Source organism: Thunnus albacares, chromosome 21 (genome assembly GCF_914725855.1).
Source record: "Thunnus albacares chromosome 21, fThuAlb1.1, whole genome shotgun sequence".
In the NCBI taxonomy this organism is placed as follows: Eukaryota; Metazoa; Chordata; class Actinopteri; order Scombriformes; family Scombridae; genus Thunnus; species Thunnus albacares.
The window spans coordinates 14,318,436-14,340,969 of NC_058126.1; the positions used below are offsets into that span (position 1 = coordinate 14,318,436).

The 22,534-nt window shown below is 40.3% G+C and overlaps 1 protein-coding gene across 4 annotated transcripts in view; it reads right to left on the bottom strand.

Moving 5' to 3' along the window:
* Nucleotides 1–22,534, bottom strand: part of ncoa2 (nuclear receptor coactivator 2) — a 62,805-nt gene that overhangs the window by 34,594 nt on the left and 5,677 nt on the right. For all 4 annotated transcript variants that reach the window (XM_044339386.1, XM_044339388.1, XM_044339384.1 and 1 more), the window contains exons 2-3: nt 2,069–2,176; nt 1,421–1,593 (exon numbers count right to left, since the gene is read on the bottom strand). In XM_044339386.1, the coding sequence (XP_044195321.1) occupies nt 1,421–1,593; nt 2,069–2,157 (262 nt within the window). In that variant the 5' untranslated portion in view covers nt 2,158–2,176. The remainder of the gene's footprint in view (nt 1–1,420; nt 1,594–2,068; nt 2,177–22,534) is intronic.

Consider the following 22,534-nt stretch of genomic DNA (forward strand, 5'->3'; position numbering starts at 1 on the left):
CTGAGAATATCTTTTACACAGTAATGATGCTGTCAGGGTCTCCCAGGTCTCTTATACCTCTTAAAAAATTGATTGAACTCTACAAACAATCCTACAGAGCCTTGGAACATTAAACTAAACAGATGACAGATTAGGTGCAATGAAAAAAACAAATGGTGGTGGTAAAATTATGTATCATTTAGTATCTACTAAATGAGCTTTCAGTGCCCCCATGGTCCTACAACAAGTGCAACAAGAAAAACAAGCGGCTGTTGAAATTGCTGCCTCTCTGAACTGTGCAAGATGAGGTTCAGTGGCACTATAAAAAGGTGTCTCTAGTTGGCCATTGGGGTCTGGAGAACAAAGATGAAAAGCAAGAACAGTTTAGCCCTTCCCTCTGTGGTTGCCATACAAACACAATTATGCCTTCAGACGCAGGCAGGGGATGTCACTCTAGCCTAGCGTACAAAAAGGAGAATGAGCAAAGGAAGGGTTGGAGGGAGAGTGGGAGGGAGTAAGGAATAAGAGCAAAAAGGGGGAGGGACTGACAGACAGTAGCCACAGTTTGTAATTTTTGCATCACATTGCTCACCATTACATAACACTTGGCTCTATTAGTCACATAAAATAAGATGCCTTCAGTCTGAATCATGTATACCTAAAGTGGCCCACTCTTTGTCTCCCAGATTCAGCTGCTTCTCTTAAGCCAGGCTCATTCAAAACTCAGTTATGTACCTTAGTATTCCCTTTATTATTAAAAGTTACAACTTTATTAGCTATATTTGGATCTGTAAGAAGGAAAAAGACTGGTCTGGTTAAACCAACATGAAAAGTAAAAAGACAGGCCGCTACTAATTGCTAAAACTACCAAAAATAAGCAGCTGGCAAGTATAACCAAGCATGCTGATCCATTTGCCTGATGTTCTGGCTCAGGATGGAAGTGGGAATGCCAACAAAATACTGCATATTATATGATGAAGTGATGGAGGGAGCATTGAATCAAACGTGTTGCCCTTTAATGGCAACATTAATTGTGTGGAGCAGATTTGAAAACATATTTATGTAATCAAATGTGAAGCTTCTGCCAACATAGTGCCACCTGTGGTTATTTTGGCCTTAAAGCCACATCAACATTTGAAGCATATTCACATATTATTCTAGCACCTTATTCGCAGTGTTAATAGCTACAAATCAAACCAGTGTTAAATTCATTTGTGGGTATTCACTAAGATTGACTTGGTAGACACTAATATACACTGTATATTATACATACTACATTAAGGGAAAGCCTGTGGGTAGGCAGATACTGTGAAATAAAAACTTCAGAAAAAGCAGCCAGCTGAAAGGTAACTTTTCACTCTTGTACTTCTGAATCTATCACCTTGACTGTTTCTTCAACTAACATAGTGTGTCAAAGAACATTATAGGTTGTCACGTGTACCTTGCTCCTTTATTTGTCTGATCTGTTTCACAGTTTCCTTCAGGATTGCACATTTGTCAGGCTTGACATTGAAGTTGTCAATGTCATTGAAGTTGGCGAAGATCAGCTCAGCGAGTTCTTCGATGTATTTGTTCTCGTGCTCGCGGTTGCGCTTCTCGTTGCTCCGCTTGGGACTACAGAGACAGAGAGAACACTTGGGTGAGAGAATGCAGTGAAGAAAACGGTAACAGCATGAGGGATCCAGACATATGGAAAAGAGATTCAAGTGTGTGTGCGTTTGTAATTCTACTGCAATAGCAGAATAGAGCAAGGACAGAAAAGGAGATCAATCTAGACATGACAGTGCACAACATCTACTATAAATCACTGGTCAATTACCCTCCATATGGCTTGAAATATATTTCTAGGCCTCTTCATTGTGCCAACATGGAGAGCTGCGTCAATAAAGAAAACCTACATTCTTGAGTGCTTGTGTACAGATGAATTATTCAGTTTTCTTGCATTAAAATAATTATGTGCCCTACTCTTTTCCAATTGCTTTCAAGTGTGTACAACTACATCAAGAAGAAATGTCAAAACAATAGTGCTTCAGATGAGTTTTTTGGAAAAAATGTCCTTGTTTGATTGGTTGTGTGTAAAAAATCTTACCTGGGTCCAAGAAGTTCAGCAGAACATTCTTTGCGTTTTCGTGACTCTGCCCTGGCAGGGTCAGACGAGTTTTCACCGACTCCACTCATCCTCAATGCATATCAGCGTCTGGAAAATGAACACAAAGAGGCACAGATTTTCATATGAAACAATGCATGTAATATTCGATGGAAAGACTACTAAATTCAACAGCAAATTTATGTGGAAACTGATTTTACAGTATAGGTATATGAGCATGCCAATATATCTGCATACATATATATACACACACACACACACGCACACACAATCCTGTGCTGGGGGCACAGGTTGATCCACTCCAGGAGAAATGAGTGAAAATGGAGCGGAGAAAGAGATTCAATCATTTCTCTCTGATGGTGCAGCTCTCCCCAGAGAGACTGAAATGAGAGCACAGCACTTTGCCCACAGCACCAGACTGCGTGCTCAACCATGTACCAAGATAAACCTACTCGTTACACGATACCAAGGCAATGCCAGCTCACAGTAAAGACAGAGCAGGTTTACAATCACAACATGTGTTAGTGTTTACTGAGCGACTCTGTGTATGCTTTATGCTGTATCTGCTTCTAAGTGTCATTAAATGTCAGAATCAAATCTTGAAGTCTTTGATAAGCAACACATATATTTAATCTAATATTTAGTAAGATTCCAGCTGTATGGAAATCAGCACAGGAAATTCCACCAACAACATAAGCGACTATTTCCCAATGTCAAAAATCTCATCCCTTGCCAAAATTCTCGCGCTTATCTAAACAATAACTGTATTCTTAAGCCACAGCAGTCAGGATTTAGGCCACAACATAGTACAATCTCAGCCACTACACATGATATACATTCTCTGGACAAGAAACACCACTGCGCTGCACTATGTGTTGACCTTTCCAAGGCTTTTGATGCCATTGGCCACCACATTATATCAAACACATGAAACTGTCTTGGTTTGAATAATCACTCTTAGAACTGGTTTCATGTATATTTGCTTGACAGATCACTGGTGATCTGTACTGATGATCTCATATCAACTTCCCTTTTAAAAACCAAGGGGGAACCATTATTATTATTATTTACAATCTACATAAACGATCATATTGCTCCAACACAAATCTAGATTATTTTCTTTCTTGATTACAGCTTTCCTTTAATGTTCTTCTGTGCACTATAGGCTATAAGTGGGCTGGTCCTCACTAGCAAGAAGAAGAGAACTGTCGCTTCTGTTTATAAATGTCTCCCATTAATGCTGCCTCAGTATAAAACATCTCTTTTCAAATTTAGAACTACTGTTTATCAGACCAGCTCTCCGACTGGCTGACTCTTGAGTAAATGCTGAGCTTGGGAAGACTGCCGTCCATGATTTGCACCATATAAATGTAATTAACTTGACTGAGGGGTTTTTCTGTTCGTAACACCTCCCACACACACACCGATATCTTTGGTTTCCATTCAATGTAAAATGAGATACTATTAGGTTAGGGTATAAATTTGAATTGTGTCCTTAATTTTAAAAAAACCACAATGAAAAAACAACTCAAGAATCAGTCATGACAAGTTGAGAACCTTTAGAGATTTCGGGTCCTTCATAGCAACATTATTCTGCTCCTCCTCTTACGCTGTGAGTCACAGGCTGAACTTCATGCCACTAAATGAAAGACAATCAATTATTGATCATAGTAATGTCTTATTAATTACCACCATCATGCACCAATTTTTATGTTGGCTAATGGGATTTTATTTCAATATAGGAGGATATCTGCTGCACAGGAGATGTGAACACTTGTCGTCTTCCAAAACAAATGGTAACATCTAAAAAAAAATATGAATGAAATTTTTTTGTTGTTGAATGATCTATCAGCCAATGCTATGAGAGGGTTATGGAGGGAGGAGGAGAAAACAATAAAAGACAATCAGACTAACAAACTGAGACCTGGAGGAGAGAAAAAGAAAGGCTTTCCCCAGCACAGAGTACGAGGTTGAGCCATGCTTTGTTGTGATACACTCTCAGCCACTCTAACCATGGAAACAGCTACAACACACACACACACACACACACACACACACACACACACACAACGCTCACTGCTCAGCCATTACATAAGGCAGAACACAGTACAGCACAGCACAATGTTTAGCAGAGTGGAATAGCATAGCTTTAGCAGGAGCAGGCTAAACTAAAAAGAGAGCTAGTGACCATGCAAACTTGAGTCGGGCTCCCTTCTGGCCTGGAGTGACCTACTTTAAGCTAATGGCAGGGTCTGCGCTCAAATGGGTGAAGTCAAAGCAGTGGTGATTAGCCAGAGAGGCAGAGGAGACTCTGAAGGGTAAAACACATTGCCACCCTTCTGTTGACAAGTTACTTGAGCACAATTGTTGGCCTGTACAGGGTATGAACAGATAATGACAAACGTCACCGTGCATGTGTCCTTGTATTATGCTCTTCTGAATGGCATCGGGGTGTCTTTATGCGGTGGCACTGTGCTGTCCACTGAAATTATAACAGTCTCTATAGCAGAGGTTACGTGCTTTTATTAATGACAACAGAAACAGGCCATTAAACGCTCATCGCTAAGTGGCATTCTCAATTCCTATTGGTTGTGCCTGGGCTTCCCAGCACAAGTTACCATGGGGATTCTCGCACTGATTGGTTGTGCTTGTCCTGCCAGGCTGGATATGATTGGGTGCCTTGGTCTCCTTGACATGGCAGTAATGATGGGTCATTGTGCGTTGAGACAAATAAGGGAGACTAGAAGTACTAGGCACGTCTCAATGACAGTAACACAGACAGCCAGACAGTCCGTACAGCAGGCTGGCAGGCCTGCTTCTGTTGCTGGAGGGTAGGATCTTCACATGGGCAGACTAGCGAGGGACTTCTAATCCTAGAGAATGCCCCGGATCCCTGGGCAGCTATAAACAGCTGGACACTGGTGTTAGCACTCGCTGTACGGAGCTGTGTCACTGAGTTAATTATCAACATCGGCCACTAGGGGAGAGTTCCTCTTTCAACAAAGATCAAATCTTTTTGCCAAGGATCTCGCAGGCCACAGTAAGTCTGGAGCCAAGTGAATGGTAGTATGTTGCGTAAATGTTTTTGTGTTTGGATCATTATATATTCTCCTCCCTTTCCCTTCCATGTGCTCGATACTGTGTTTATTTTTCCTCTGCTGCAACACAAAAATGACATCCTCTGTTATATTCAGTAAGAACAACAATGTGAAGCTGGGTTAGGGCTACAACTAATGATTATTTTCATTATTGATTCATCTGTCATATGCTGACTGTTTTCACAATTAATCATTCTGTTTACCAGATGCCCTTTATAATTACTCAAATCCCATTAGGGCATCTTGTTTTTCTCTGTCAACAAGTCCAAAACCCAAAGATATTCATTTCATTTATTCATTTAACCATCACATATTACAGAGAAATGCAGCAAATTCTCAAAACAAGAAGCCAGAAACAAAGAATGTTTGGCATTTTTGCAAGAAAAATGACTGAAACGATGAGGTGATTACCAAAATAGTTACTGATTTCTTTGCTGTCGGTTGACTAATCAGTGAGACGACTAATTGTTTAAACTCTAGTTGAGTTAGAGTGAAAAGGCAAAACAGGAATAAGTCTAATAAAACGGCAGCTCTCACACACACATTTATATGGACTCTTCTGATGAAATAATCCACACACCTGAATGGATTTACAGCACAGTCTGTTACACACTTAACCACATAATCACCACACACACACACACACACACACAGTGTCATCAGAAACAGCAACGCGGTGATGTTCAGGATGATGATAATGAGTTGTCGATAATTACACAGACAATCACGTTTATGGCTCAGAATGCGTGTAAGGCTCTGAGCTTTGTCCTACAACCTACTTTCAGTGTGACACACACACGCATAAATTATTCACCCACACTTCCGTCACTAAACTACTAAAAGAGATAAGCACAACAACAGATGCACCTTATTAAAATGAGCAATTTAAAAGGGAAACCAGGAGCAACAACAAATAATATCTGATAACTCAGAGGCTGTGAAAACAACACGTAAGAACAACACAGCTCAACTGTGAGTGCACTGCTGGGTACATCACAGCCCTGAACTTGCATTTTATTCACCGCAAACAACACAGTAATACAAGGGGGACAAAAACTATAAAGGGGAAGTTTTTGGGATACAAGAGGCTGAATTATATTTTATTGTTACATCTCAAAACTGAGCTAGCATCAGCTTTAGCTACCGTTCAGACAATGTAATTAGCTCCAGGCTAGGTTAACAGCTGTGTTGCTACCACAGCTGATAAGCCTGTATGTAGATTAATGCCGACATAAGAGACTGAAATCCCTTGGTACATCTGTGTTGTAGATATTAAGCATCGATTAAGAGCAATGTGGGATAAGAAGGAGAGGTTTGGTGGGTCAATGAAGCTATTACTTCATCATTCAAAAGGACTTTCTAGCATATTTCTATTATATTAAGAAACAGTAAAGGGAAAAAGTGGCACCTGTTTCCATCTAAACTTTCCTCTGTGTGAACATAGAAGATGTATTCAATAATAACAGTTCAGCACAGATCTTCAATATTTTTGGAAATATTAAGAAATGGCAATACTGAGACACATTACCACGTCGTCCTTTGAGGAAAACGTCATTTATAAATGAGTCTCATCCAGAAAAAAAGGGGATGCATTTCACATGTTAAGTATGAAATGATATTTATAGTGGCCAACTGCTTGCTGTTGTTGGCAAAGCACCGGCAGGCTGATGGTCACCGGGAAATACAAACTGAAGAACTGACTGGAAATGGTGCTGCAGTCATGTGGTTTGCTGGAGTAGATAGTCTTCCACGCAGTTATTTTGCTACTTTGAAGTTGCAATGAGCTTAGCAGTAAACACCTCCCCCCCTCTCTCTCCCCCCCTCTCCCTCTCACCGATACTCATGCACAAAGACAGCACACATAAGTGTATATCTGTGCGCTGACAGGTCAGCCCTGCCAGTGTGAACTCAACACTTCATTACAGGTTTTCATCTTCATCACAGCCTTTCTGTGTGACTGACTCAGAGGGCTAAATGAAGGGTTAGATTATTAAACTACTGCAACAATCACAACACTGTCTCAGCAACAAAGCACTGAGGATTTTACAACATCTGAACACTGATTTATCAGACTGATACACCGCAAATGAGATTTTTATCTCCGATGTACTACACAATATGCTTAGACGTGAAATATGAACTAACATTTACTTAAATTATGTATAAAAAGATAGTAATGAAGTAACAGGTCATTTGACCAAGCAAGAAACAAAGAATACACACAGATAAAGACACACAAAAAACTTTGAAAAAAATCAATTGACTTTGAAAGCACTAGGTGCACTTGAGGGAGGTGATCATAGGTATGTGTCATTGCTTATATCTTAGGTGTCACAAGAGCAGACTCTCCAGGACTGAGCTGGAGCCAACCAGTCTGGCGAGGGAGGAATGCAGAGACAACAAGGAGCTGCTGCTGCTGCTGCTGCTGCTGCTGCCGCCCCGAGATCTGGAGACAACATTTCCCGCTGTCAAACTCAGCTGGTACAATCTGTACATGACACGCTGTATTACACCGCAATAAACACCTCAAAAGCTCGACAAATTAAACCTTTAAGTGCACCTGTGAGGTTGCAAAGCTGTCCGAATGACACGGGAGGAAACACAGCGCCAGGCAAGTGTCCAACTGTTGGGCTGAGCGGTGATGCCGCACCACGCATGCTTGGATATGGCCCTGTTGACTGCGGGGGGACTTGAACTCCCTTCAACATGGCAGAATATTGCTATTGTCCATCACAGTAGCACTCCATGGTTTGTTTTGGTCTGAAAATGTGGATGTCCTGTTTGACCATGACTATAAAAGAGATGTAAAAAAATGAAGCTCTTTACAGATTTTGATGGAAAGAGGGATAAAACCGCTTTAGATGATGTAACAGTAAAAACAATGGTTATTATCACTTATACAAATAAATAGGGCTGCTGTTTTTTCTGCGATATATTTTACGACGGAGGGGGGGATAACAGTCAGAACTTGGGAGACACTGAGCAGTTTAGGAGCAGCTGAGACTAGCTGGTCCACCTGAAGGGTCAGTCCACCATAAGTGTTTCTCAAAAACCACTGCAGAGCTGTGACAACCGCTTTTCATAATCATGTTTGACTACTACATTATTAGAAGACTGGTTTTCTTTAAAAAAAAAAAAAAAAAAAAAATCAGCTGACATAACTGTACAACTTGAGCAGGGCTGCATACACATCACCAGAAGGGGGCCTTCAAAAACACTGAATCACCCATTCCAGTCATAGTATAATGGAGGGAAAAAAAGAGATGCAGAGAAAAAAATCAGTGTCTGATTGCCAAGGGGAGAGGGCATGTGCCAGTGTGCCATTCCTGTAATCATGTGGGTTAGCAGGGCTTTGATTATAGAGACACACCCAGTGTGTCTGGAGCTCAGAGAGTGCTGGGCATGACTGTGCATTAAACTGCATCAAAAGCTGTTGGGGAAGTGTTTGAAGTCTCCTGCACTATAATAATGAGGGCCCTTCCAGAAAGTGCAAAACCACTGTGGGGCACTGAACAATGTCTCGCTAGTTTGTAATCTGTCCTCACATGGCTTCTTGGCACAACAGGCCCCGTGAGAGAAATGGAAGACAAGAGCGCTCCAATAAAGACCGCTTCTTCAGGAGTGCAACACGGACCATTATTTCCCCCCAATTTGAAGAGGAAATTGTGACAGGGGAGGGGCCCACAGGGCTCACGTCTTCTCATTTTACATCTCAATTTTTGCAAGGGTGCGAAGAAGCGCTGAGAGAGCCAAAACACACAGAAAAATGTTGGAACCATGTCAGGTGGTATTAAAGACAAGCGTGTATTTAAAAACAATATCGATTTCAACAAAACGTAAATTGGGTGGGGGTCTGCGGTGAACTTTGGCCCTGCTGACAGCTGCTGTTACCTTGAACCAGATGTTCTGATATTAAGTCTGAATCAAGGGTGAAACATACGGAGATGGAAGGGCCGATGTGATGACGGACTGAAGGGGATTAAGAGCGATATGAAGCTGAAGCCTGGAATCTTGATTTTGATGAGACTTGAGTGGCATGTCACTCCTAACATATAAAAGAATCAAATCAATGACAGAGAGTGAGCCGGGGAGACAATGAGAGATCAGAGTATGGAGTCAGCCAAGGAAGATGTGCAAAACAAAAGGGAACAAAAATAGGTCATGGGCCTTTTTCACAAAGAAGGTGACGTGTGCTCAGTAAACCCTGGGTGTCACTGTTCAGAGACTCAAATCTGCAACTGTAGTTCCATTTACTGCTAAAGCACTGAATTACATTATATAAGTGCATTAAGTCCAGTTCTCTCCTCAAGCTCACTCTTTATCACTCGCCCACTTGTGTGCACTCTCCTGTTTTCAGAGCTGGCTAAAAGGCAAAGTAAAATATAATTCACCCAACTGCGAAGGGTCTCATTCTAACTATAAAGGAAGGAGTCTCTGTCTGTCTGTCCTTCGCTTTTCTCTGCAATTCTAGCCTTTACGGGGAAAATTAGCAGCCCGGGAAACTCACAGACCAATTGCATGTGTTGTCATCTCACATGTTGCTACTCAGCCAATCAAATCTGTGCATTCCAATAAAAGCATTGTGACTGAGTGAGATACACACACACACACACACACACACACACACACACACACACACACACACACACACACACACACACACACACACACACACACACACACACAAGGGGAGAGACAAGATGAGAGACTTCAGTCGGACAAATAAGCGAGTCAGAGTAAAGTAATTTCACATGGCGTGCTCTAAAAAAACAGAAGAGTAGACGGCGAAAACAGAGCTTTTTTATCAAGGATGGACAGACTCTTACATATTCATTCTTCCCACGAGCAGTTCAAAACCAGTATGTGTCATATGTTCCAGGACCATGGTGATTGTGAAGCGCCACTACGAGACAAACCACAAATCTTCTGAGCAAACATACCCACTCAAATCTGAACTGAAGGCACAGAAAATAAATGATCAAACAGCTCAATATGACTGATCCACTTTATTTTATTTTTCAAAAGCTCTTTGTTATGCATTTTACTTTGAAATGCAGCCCTTATTTTACTTGAAATGAGAAAAGAACACATTTACTATAGAGTACTTCTTATTTATAACATCTGTGTATAGTAGAACATTAGTTTCTTTCATGTTGTTAGTGTATATACTCATTCACACCCCGCATCAATACTATTAATTTTTCTATGCATTTAAGTTTCGAACAAGCACGTTTTGAACGGGCGCTGCACTACTATCATCAATACACACATTGATTGACCAAATCCCTACCAGTGCCTGGAACAACCGCTATCACAGGTTTCTTTCAATCTGATTTGCCGAGTAAAGCTCGAAACCCCCCTTTGTCATCTGGGTTACTCAGAAAACAAAGCAAATCTACTTCGGACAAATATGTGTCCAGAAAGTCTGACACAAACACATAAAAGAGACCACCGCTGATTTAGCAGGCGGAGAAGTATGTACCTTTCCTGTTACCAAGTTCCACTTGAGAGCTTGTCCACTCTAGAATCACTGCAAGGTAATGGCTCTAAAGTGCCGGAGTGCAACCAAGAGCCAGGCCCCCCATTTACTGAAAGCTGATCATGCTCATGAATCTTTAACACTGGCAGTCACTTCAGGATGTCGCAGGATGGGAAGGGGAGGGCTTTCTGTATAATAAGCACAGAATGCTGGGCTCTGGCTGTATACGCTGAGGGGAGAAGAGAGCTGGAATGAGGGGAGGAAGAGAGACAAAGAGACAAGGGATGGCAAAATTGATTAACTGGTATAAATAAGCGCCTCTCCACAATAATCTAGTCACTGATTCATCTGTGGCTGAGAGCGCTGCCAAAGGGGAAATTTTGACGCCAATGTGGAAATCAGATTATTGTATAAAAGGTAACTATAGGGACATATTGAGCTCATTTCAATGTATGATGTTAATCAGAGTTAATTTTTAATTGATCAGTTTAGTTTCCTACTGTAACTCACAGCTTTGTGAGCAGGTGAAGTGTGATGCAGCACAAGCAACCAACCAGCAGTTTCAATTAATGATAGAGACAAATCGACAGTGCGTCACTGTAAATAAATAAATGTATCAATTTGCATTTTCAAGTAGAAGTGCTGCTGTTAGTATAAACATGCATTTAAACATGTATTTTTTCATGGAATTTACTCAACAAATGATCTACAAAATACTGCAGGACACTACAGGAAATTGAATTAACCATTTTTTACTGCAGGCCAACTTTAAAGTACATGTGTACTGCTTCAGCTATATTATGTAGGAAAATAAAATTATTGGATTGAGACTGTAAAATGGCACATTCTCTACATTAGATGACTCATTTTGATGGCTGAAAAAAAGTATTTTGCACTCGACCAAAACAAAAAGGTGCATGTATTCTGATATGGTGGGAAAAAACTGAGGAACTGCAACTAAACTCCTGACAACAGCTAATACAACTATTATTAAGAAGTTAAGGTCACTCAGAAAACAGTGTTGCAAGAACTGCTGGCAACACAGTAATCCTAGAGGACACATTAAAGTTAGTGCCATTTGAAATGTAACCTGTAAAAAGGAACATAACCTCCCAGTATAAATGGTGGTTTTAAGAGTGAAGATTTTTTTTTTTTTTTTTTTCACACAAATGGATGAATGTTGCAGACCAACAGGACTATTGGATGCAACCCTCACTTTCACAAAACAGCTGGACGTGAACACTACTGAGCACACTGAAAAAAGTCACGTAGGAACTGTTACAAAAGAAATGGGGAGAATTCCCAAAACTTCCATCTAAGTTATACACATCAGTGAAAGCCTTAAACTAATAACAATACTGAAAACTGAATTCTGACTTGTAAACAAAGTTCTCATTATGTGGCTAATCAAATGATAGCTGAAAAATGCCTGAAGGTTTTCCTATCAAAACCACTATCAAGCCTCTTTCCCTTGTAACTAGAGAAATGATCATCATTAATAAAATGTGTCAAATTTTTTTCCTTTTGTTTAGGAGTTTGCATCACCTATACAACTAAGGGACTATGCATGCTGTGATACAGCTTTGCTTTGTAAACCTATGCAGTTTTCACTGTAGGAGCTTACAGTAATTTTGCTGACATCTATCATTTTGTGTTGCTTACTTTGGTGTTTGGACTAGAGTGTCCATTTGCCACATTGCACAGTGGTGTTGCGAAAAAGGAGAGCTTGCTGTGGCAATGCTTCTCACCTTGGTTTAAGGCCAGAGAGTCCCTCGGGCCATTGCTGCAAGACAGTAATGCTAAGAAACCTTTAAGTCTCATCCACTTCTCCCTGCTCTAAGAAAGTGTAGCAAAATTGGGATGTACAGTGTATAGTGTGAATCAGCACAATTCTCATCACAGTGGTAATTCAGTGTATAGTAACAGCATGCTTCAAGATTGTGGCTGTAATGTACTGTGCTACAATACATGAGGTTAACACATAAGTACTACATACAATTTGCTTTCAAAAACGCTTTTTATTCCTGTAGTTATTTTTCGGTTTTACAGCATAAAAAAATGCTTCCGACACATAATAGACCCTCAACTGAAGACAGGGAGTTTTCACAGCCAGGTCACACTGAGTCATATTTAATGACCGGTCAATTTCAAGAAATATGCAGTTGAAACTTGCTACTTATGAGAAGAAAATAGGTACTTCAGCACAAAATGCTGTATATTTGTATTACAAGTGTATTATAAATTGCAATATCAGTAATAAGACATTTGTTGTTCTAATTGAATGCAAAGTACATGCACCAAATGCCACAGTTTTTCCAACTAGCTCACTTCGGTGACTTTAAAAGCCAAAGCTATTCAGGTAACTGTCCATGTGCTTCGAGTGCACAGCAAGTCATTTTATCTAGTGCTTAACTGTTTGCATTGAGTTAGCATGGAGCTGCAAGTTAAGTGTCTACAGGGTCTTTTCATCTCCTAGGGGACCTTAAAGCCTATTACATCGTGGAACACAGTGTGCCTTTTTAATCACGGCACACAATTAATTAGACAGGAGAAAAGTTTCAATTTTAAATCATATTCCCATTTGGATAATTAGAAAATGCAACTGGTAACTCGAAAAAAAAAGGACTCTGCAAGGCTATTTGGCTATCATGAAAAATCAGCTTGTACTAGATGTAGGCTTAATGCAGTGAGAGCCAGCCAGCCCTTCTTGGCCTGGGTGATTTCTCCTAAATACCTGCCAAGTGAGCCAGCTGAGGAATGCACTCACGTGATGTCATGTGCTGACATAACTGGAGAGTAAACCGATTCCCCTTTTGAACCCTGCACAAGTCTATAGCTAGAAACAATGTGGAAAGGTGATATTCAGTATTTTGAGCCAGCTGAACTCTGTGATGAGTCAGGGTTTAAAACAGAAAGTGCTCAAAGGTACAGTCCAACATAAAAAAAGACCAATATTATTATTCTGCATGTGCACATAACTAAACATCAAATATAGTAAAAACATTGCTATAGTTAATCTCATCTTTTTTAATTCAATTTCATAACTCAGTATTTCTCAACTCCACCTTCCTCTTTTCCTTTTCCCTTTCCTGCATGGCTCTAAGTTCTCATCCTCTAGAGGAATTTCCTCTGAGCTTTAATGCTGTCACATGCTCAGTTTCAGTTCGGCCCTTGATCTGTGGACTGAGTGACAGAATAAGGCAGAGTGTGAAAACACTCAATTGAACTAGTTTAAAAGTAATAATTTTAAAAATCCCCGAACTGGAACAAAAGTGATGCATCTTTATAGTGAGCTGTATCTTTGATTTTTAAATTTGAGTCAATTAAAGATCCACTTAATAACAGTGATTTCCTTTCAGAAAAATCAATCAGCAGCTACAACAGGCAGAAATTCATCACAGATAAGAAATATTCGAGCAAAACTGAAAGAGAGCATCTGTACATCCAGTTACAATCACTTTAGCCTGCGTCATCTATTCAAATACTTTTTCATGTCACCATGTCAGTATCACTGCTGTCTAACGCTGTACAAAACAATCTATCACATATTCAACAGGGTGGGCCATGCCAATGCTTCCTGTGATATTAGGGGTGGGGACCTGCTAACAAAGTCAGTGGTGTGACTCAAGACAAGTGACAAGTCATACCAGAAGTATGCATGCACATATGCCCGCATGCAAGTTTCCGAACCATGTAGACACAGTGACGCAGTAGACCTCCTGAGGAAAAAGCGGTGTTCTGTTAACTTGAGGAGGTCTCTATCTTTGAAAAGCTATTCTACTTGGCACAGAGGTGTTAAATGACACATGGTGTATCCTAAACAAAAACACACAACGCTGCCAAGTCTGCCACTGATTTTCAGTAGCAACATTAATGAGTCTGATATTACCCTGAATACTGACATGGTACAAATCAATAAAAATACTGGTATGTTTCCAAAAAAATTAAGCTCCTTTCAAGTTAAGGATAAAAATATGAAAAGGTACAAAGATCACTGAAGCCAGAGAAATATACCCACTACAGCTATACACTGTCATCTTCTCCAAAACCTGACATTGGATCACAGGAGTATCTCATAAGACCTACAGTCTAACCATCTGTTGGTATTTAAAGGGAGGTCAAAGATCACCGGGTTAAAAGTTCAAGCTCCCTTTAAACAGACTGCCGCCAATTAACCCATAACTGCTGATACAGTTTCATTACACGGTGCAAAACCTCACGCTATCCTTAATGATTGTGACAAAATATGATTCCTGTTTAATGAAAGTGAAACAAAACCAGTACTGAATTGAAACTGAACTCGTCAACTGAGGGACTGAATGACTACAACTGATAACATGTCCAAGGTCATACAGTTTTGAATGTGTTATACTCTCGTTGAGACAATTATCATTTCTTTTGACAGAGGCAGTGTGATCTTGGGAGGTGAGCAGAAATGTTGCCTTAAGCCTAACATTGGGAGTAGTTGTAATCCCTCCATTCTCCCGGAGTTGGCAATGGGCTCCTTGTGAGTGGGGGCTTTGTCACCCAGGCTGGGCTAACAATGCTAATGAGCCGGCTAATCACGTTCGGATAGGACAAAGAGTAGATGGTTCATGTGCTAGAAATTGACCATAATGGTTAGGTCACAGAGGGGCTAAACGCCAATGGAGCCCCAACTGGGTGCCTTCTGAATGGCCCACTAATGGCCTTCAATTCAATAAGAATCAAGGCTGATGTCTACCCTAATGAAAACACCTGGCCTTTTTGCTCTAGACAAGTCATGCCAAGGTTTTGTGAAGACCCTCCTCTTAAACAAAACAAAACAAAAAAAATCAATAGGTCTGTCATGTGAGGTGAGATAAATCACACAATCCGATTAGTAAGCCAAACATAAATTTCGTCATGTTAAGCTGAAACAGGGTGACAAAAGTATATGTTCCACCACAAGTGGGGCTTGTGACAGCTTAAAGGTTAAGAAGTATTGTTTTATAAGCACATAGCAGCAGGTTTAAGGCCCCAGACCGGCCATGAGACTTGCTCTAAAAATCAAAAAATTAATGGCCTCTGTAACATGTTAGGGTGCCCCAGAACAAGGCACTTGACACCCATTCAGGTCATTGGAGATGCTCAATAGCAAACATTACAGGAATGTGGTTGTACTAGGTTTCTCTGGGGAGATGTTTAACTGTACAGCTTTAAAGCACAACATAACTGGGGGAAAAAAACAACAACCATGGTCATGAAAACCTTGAAAGATATAAGAGTTAGAAAAGAGCTTTAATAAACCTTCTTTAAAAATGTGAAAAAACACTTTTAACAAATCCAACATTTCATCTAAAAATGTCAGACGTTAAAATAATAGGCCTATAACGTCTGAAATTTTTCCTGCCCTTGAGGCTTACTTTTAACCTCAGAAAAGAAAGGATCATCGCTGCTTCAAGGTTTCATTTTGTGTCACAACAAACGCAACATAGTATTAGTGTGCAAGGGTTATGTACGCAATTGTCAATCAACTAATCGTTTAAAATCGACTGATGTTTGCAGCTATAGATTAAAATAATGACATAGCCAAAAAGTATGTAAGGTATCCTTCTACATAAAAATACCCTTCAATTTCTATTATTTACACCTTAACAAACCAAACATGATTTTCCATCCATGCCTATACTCAACATGGTCATTTCCATGTTTAAACACATGTACACAAAAGGTAGAGAAACAAGTCTTTCTGCCTTTTACCAATTTCATTTCCTTCTAAAATCATTGATAAAAAAAGAATTTAACAATTACAAATCAAAGCTGATACTATTGTAAGGGTACGCAAAAAGTGAACTGGAGCAAACAGCCTGCAAGTTAAATACAATTCAAACACAAACCATTGCCGATCACATAAAAGTCAAAATTTCAATTTGACTATCTTCTTTCACCATTAGTGTAAATGGGGACAGGAGGAAGTGGGGGGCTGCTATAAATTTGAATAATTTTGACTGAAAATCCTGTATTCTTGGTGTCATCAGCAGATCTACAGACATGCTCGTATCAGTCACTATTATTTGTTACACTTTGGCACTAAGCCAGCAGATTTCAGTGGGGTCCTCTGATACAGATGCAACCCCGTGCCAGGTGCCCTCAACATCTGTTGCTCAAATAGCAACAGCCAGCTCTTTCAGCTGCGACCTCAGGGACGGCAAACACAAATGTGCAAGTCCCATAATGAGACTGATAAGACATGTTGTAAAAGGTGAGTCATAATGACAAGAGAAAGCAAATGAGTGTGTAACAGAAAACAGCCGTGAAAATGCAGAGTTAAGTGTGTGAGCCTGGGAGAGAGGGTGTAGGCATAAAGAACAATTTGTGTACACAGCTGATTGTATCATGCTTTTGAGATGATTTGGAGCTCATCTTGTGACTGGTCTGCACGTCAACTGCGTATCCATTGTGCCCCGTGTATGTGTGTGTGTGTCCACCATCTTTCATTGCCTGTCACAGTTTGTAAGGAATTAGTTCCCGTGGAGGCCTGAGGCTGGACAGCGGAAGCAGACTCAGGCTCAAGGAGGTGCTATCTTAGCATGGAGGGGAGGGGAAGAAGGGATCAGCTGACACAACTATGTCACTTTATCAGCCAAACACTGAGACAATGTGACAGGGCAATGCTCAGTCTTGCAGCAAACGCACACGCAGTGACAAATCCTCAAAACACTACTAACAAAAGTAGTTCAATTTGAATTTAAATTAGGTAGAAGAAAGTAGATGGGACAGAGAAAGAGATTCACTGTGTTTTTCTGCTCCATTGAACCAGTGTGTGAGCAGGGTAATAATCTGTGGAGCACGTTTAGGGGGATGACTTTAAACCCCAGCATTACCTGATTAAGAGTGCTGCTGCTCTGACAGTGGAACATGTAATTGGACCAGACAGAGCAAAGAGCAAAGTGAAGCAGCCTTCTCTCTCTTTCTCTCTGTCATTCTCTCCATCTACAGTCCCCTGCTGAAACACTCGGCGACAGCCAGGTCAGGTAGACCCTGCAAACTGTGGCTATTTAACCTTTATTTAGCAAGCGAGTGTAGTGACCGAGAGTCTCTAATGGAAGTCGAAATGATGTTTTATGAGGCTTTTATGAGTTTTCTGTTTAATAACTATTTAAGCTGTTAAATAGCTGACAACAAACTGGCACTCTTCCATTTCCACCTAAACCACAATCTGACCACTGATAAAATCCTGCCAGGTCAAACAGGACTCTGGTCTTCATTTCAGATAGAGTGGGTGCATCTACCTGAGTACCATGCTAGCTATGAATCTACCATACAGCCACCAAAACACAAAAAACTTAAGTTATGTCAAACTACATTTGATATGAATCATTGCTGTGCATAGTAGTATTGTACCGCTGTGTTAAGCGTGACTCATAATGTAAATAAATTCCCAAACAGCAGTTCTTAAATATCTAAGTATTCATTTTTTAGTGATGATAGCAAGTTAACCAATAGGGTGACATCTTCTGAGGGGTCATTTCTATTAAGGGTCAAAGACCTCCATCCCCTTGTTGTGTTGCAAAATTAGGATGTTGTCTGTCTAATTCTGCAGCTGGAGCATCAGTATAACATCATGACTCCCCCTCTCCTGTGTAATCTCCTCTCCGATGAGTTCATTTGTTTTGTACTCCGCTGCCAGATGAGATGGGAGGCGGTTTTGTTTTGACGGCCCACATCTTCAGGTGCCAAAACCACAAATCTCTGGAGTACAGGCATGAATGGAAGCACTTGAACATGCAAACAAACACATGCACACTCATGTACTCCATGTGGGACAGATATGGGCAATTTGGCGGTTCTGTTGAGGGAAAATGTAACTAAATTATGTAGAATTGCAACCATTAGGTGATTAATTGATAAGTTCATCGACAGAAAATTAATCAGCAACTATTTTGATAATCGATTAATCACTTTGAGTCATTTTTAAAAGAATAAATGTCCAAATTCTCTGATTCCGGCTTCTGAAATGTTAATATTTACACAAAATATTTTTGGGTTGTGGACTACTGGTCTGGAAAAAATAAGAAGTTTGAGGACGTCACCTCAGGCTTTAGGAATCAGTAACAACAGACCAAACAACTAATCAATTAATTGAGAAAATAATAGACAGATTAATTGATAATGAAAATATCTATTAGTTGCAGCCCTACTTGCTCATATGAATTACAAACAAAATCATTAAAATTTTCAGGAAATGAAAAGGTAAAAATGCTCTTCAACCTAAGAAAGAGGCATACATTTTCTCTGTTAGCAATGACAACAGGCTTTATGTTAGTTTTACTAACATAGTCATCAGTAATTCACAAAAGCTGGCCTTTTAGTGTGGCAGCAGTGGTGAGGCATGTACATGTGGCATCTAGCATCTCCATTTCTAAAACATATGCAATGAATGCATGGTCATTGCTAATTACATGGGGGGAAGTGTAGAAAAGGAATGCTTTCTTTGCCCACATATACCCCACATCAAAAGAGCAAGACCTGCCTGATTTTATCTTATTACCATCAACAGAACCCATAAAAACCAAACCCAAACCCTACAAGCGAGCAGTGCTTGTGTAGCAAAAGCCTGACATTGCTTTTGTCTCCACGCTATTATTGTAACTTCACTGTTATCTGAAATCAAAAACATGTAAAAGAGCCATACTGTTGCATCTGGGTGACAAATTCCTTCATTATGATAGACACAGTACGTGCAGTTTATTCTCCGGTGGTTAACTTTGTAAAATAAAGTGAACACTGAACCTTCATGTTTGCACAATATGAGTATTTTTATAATAAAATCTGTTAAAATAAAACCTGTTTTCTGTACAGAGGGATCTGAAAACCCTGACGTGACACTAGTGAAGTATTTTGCCTGCATGCCCTGTCCTTTACCTTTAACCTGGTATGTACGGCGTGTTATGTGGGTACATTTTGATGACTGTATAATGTGAGAATGTTCTGACCAGAATTTATTTTGAGATGGAAATAAGTTGAAGCTGGTCAGATAACTTACACGAACCGTTTGCTGCCACTCAAATTCTCCCAGTCATGCCAGAACTGTGACCACCAAATAACTCATCTGGCATCAATCTATGTAATCACCATCTCTTTTCCACACTCACTTTCAGAAAACTTTTCAATATTATAGTCATTTATCATATAAAATTCTAATCATTTGCTGATGACATCTTCTCAAATGAAGGGAAAAATTGTTCCTCTCTGTCCTATGAGTACTTTTTGTCAGGCAATAATTGTTCCTTTCTGGCTTATAAGTACTTTTTGTACTATTTGTCAGGCAAAGGAATTTTTTTCTGATATCATGCTTTGTCATTTTTTAAAATTACATGGACTTAATAACTGAGAAAACCTATTTTTTAAATTATTTGTTAATTTTAAAAAACTGTTATACTGATAGAGATACTGCTACATGTCTATCAGGTAACTTCATGAAGAGCTGATTTACATGCATGCCATGTTCACCTTAGTCGTTCCATTCACCATTTATGGTTCATATGCAATGAATGTATAGTCATTGGTAATTACATGGAGGGATGTGTAGAAAATAAATGCTTTCTTGCCCCTCTACCCCACATCAAAAGGGCAAGACCTGCCTTATTTTATCTAATTACCATCAATGGGTCCCATAAAAACCAAACCCAAACAATGTGGGAGTTAATGAGGCATGATACGAGGCTTGTGCACCTGTGGAAGATTTTATAGTCTCTGTGATTAAAAAAAGGTTAGTGCTTAATTTAGAAATAATATTAACCTATACCTGAACTATGCAGGGTGGACGGAAAACACAGGTCAGCTAAGGAGATTCCCCACACTGCTGAAAACAGTAAAGATAGAGCAAGCAAAACCATATTATAGGTCACTGAAGGAACACTGCTGAATCAGCAGAGAGAGCGGGAGAGCGGGAGAAGAGAGAGAGAGAGAAAGAGAAATCATGCTGGTCAGAGTTTGACCCTCACAATGTGTACAGAAACGAAAAGCCTGAAACCGAATCCCCACATTCCTCTGGCTTTATGACAAGAGAGTGAGAAATGCTGCTGCTCTGCACATGTCATTCCATACTGCCTTTGCCCAGTCTGTGATGGTAGTGTACAAGTGCTGTTTACCTCGATTAGAGAAGAAGATTGTATACTAGGCTTTCTCAGGACTGATTCACACTGCATATTTCTGGACCACCCACCCAACTCAACTCTGGCAGGCAGCTTGCTCAATCCAAGTTTTCTCTCCCTCCCTCGGTGCCAAGGATTCCACCCTGGGCAGTGGGAAAGGTGCCAACCACATGCTAGGACCCAATGCCACAAACACATTGTGGCAGAGGGGGAAAGCAATTCATCCACTGACAGAAATTAAGATTTAAAAAGCACACACCCTAACCTTTATCTACAACTGCATCATGTCATGCAACAATTTAGAGAATGCCGTCTTGTATCCTATCTACCATGTCATTTGGGGGTGGGGGTGGTTTCTATACAGCACTTTATTGCCTCCATGTTTAAATAACTGCTATTCAAAGAGTTTATCATCATCAACGTTATCTTTTCTTGTGTTATTGGATCAGTGACAACTGTAGAAAGAGCTGCGGAAGCCCAGCTCCTCTAAAATGAAAATGAGCTACTTACATGTTCAAAATAGTAACAGCTATTAGATCTAACATCCTGTGCAGTTACATAGTATCAGCCTTTATAATACATGGGATAACAGCTGCAGAAGCATTGTCACAGAGTCATGTGACCTCTGTTGTCTCCTCTGTTCAAGCCAAACTGCCTGAGGGCACCTTCTAAGCAATGAGCAGTAGACACCACAATATCATTTAGCTCAGGAGATCAATATGCACTTTGCTGTGGCTGACCTACATAAGTGGAGGAGTGTGGACTGTCGAAATCATTGGATTGCCTGTGAGTCTCAAGATCCTTGGAGCCCTGGCGACGACTCCACAGGAGCAGAGCATGAGTCAACCTTTGGTGTGATGTTACCGATCTTAGTTTTAAAAAGATTACCAATTCAAATAATACTCAAATTAACTAACCATATCGTTCTAGTGCAACAGTTAACTGATTGCCGCAGGGAATTACCCCCACCCAGTCCAAGGACACCGCATTTGTTTGACAATGTAGAGCTTGAATGTTCTTGAATCTTCCGTTTGAGAGACTTAGTCTTACTTGCCTATTCTACCACATCACAGATTCAACCTCGACCTAAAAGCAAAATTGGGGCTCAATATCAATCACAAAACAATTGTAATGTCACGAGAATCCCTCCTGTTGGTTCAAAATCAGTAATTTAGTTTATATATATACACTCTTTTCATTGTTAAAGGGGATATATGATGCACATTTCCACATCTATATTTATGTTCTTGGGCTCTAATGATATACATTTGCATGATTTACAGTTAAAAAAAAAACTGGCCCTTTATGCAGCCTCAGTTCAGCCTCTGTCTGAAACAGGCTGTTATAGCTCCTGTCTCTTTAAGGCTCCTTCCCGATGAGCCTACTCTGTTTCGATTGGTTAGCTTCTGGAAGCTGCCCCTCAGCAGTCTCCCGGTGCCTCAAGAGACTACATAAAGAAACAGTAGTATTCAGACATCACTTCTTTTTCTCGTTCTTCACTTGAAGTGGAAACTTCTCAAATACATTTGTACATGTTCAAGCCTGAATCCAATCTGAAATATGAGTGTGAGTGAGAGTGGACGACAGAAACAACCCGTGGAACAACCTTAGTGGACGGAACGGACGGCCGTTTGTGGGCATGTGTAAAACAATTTGATGTCATCACAAAGAGGAAGTAAAGGTAACTTTGCAAATGAAGCGTTCACGGCAGGCTGAAGCCCTGGCTTTTGACTTCCAGGGAGTTACATATGTT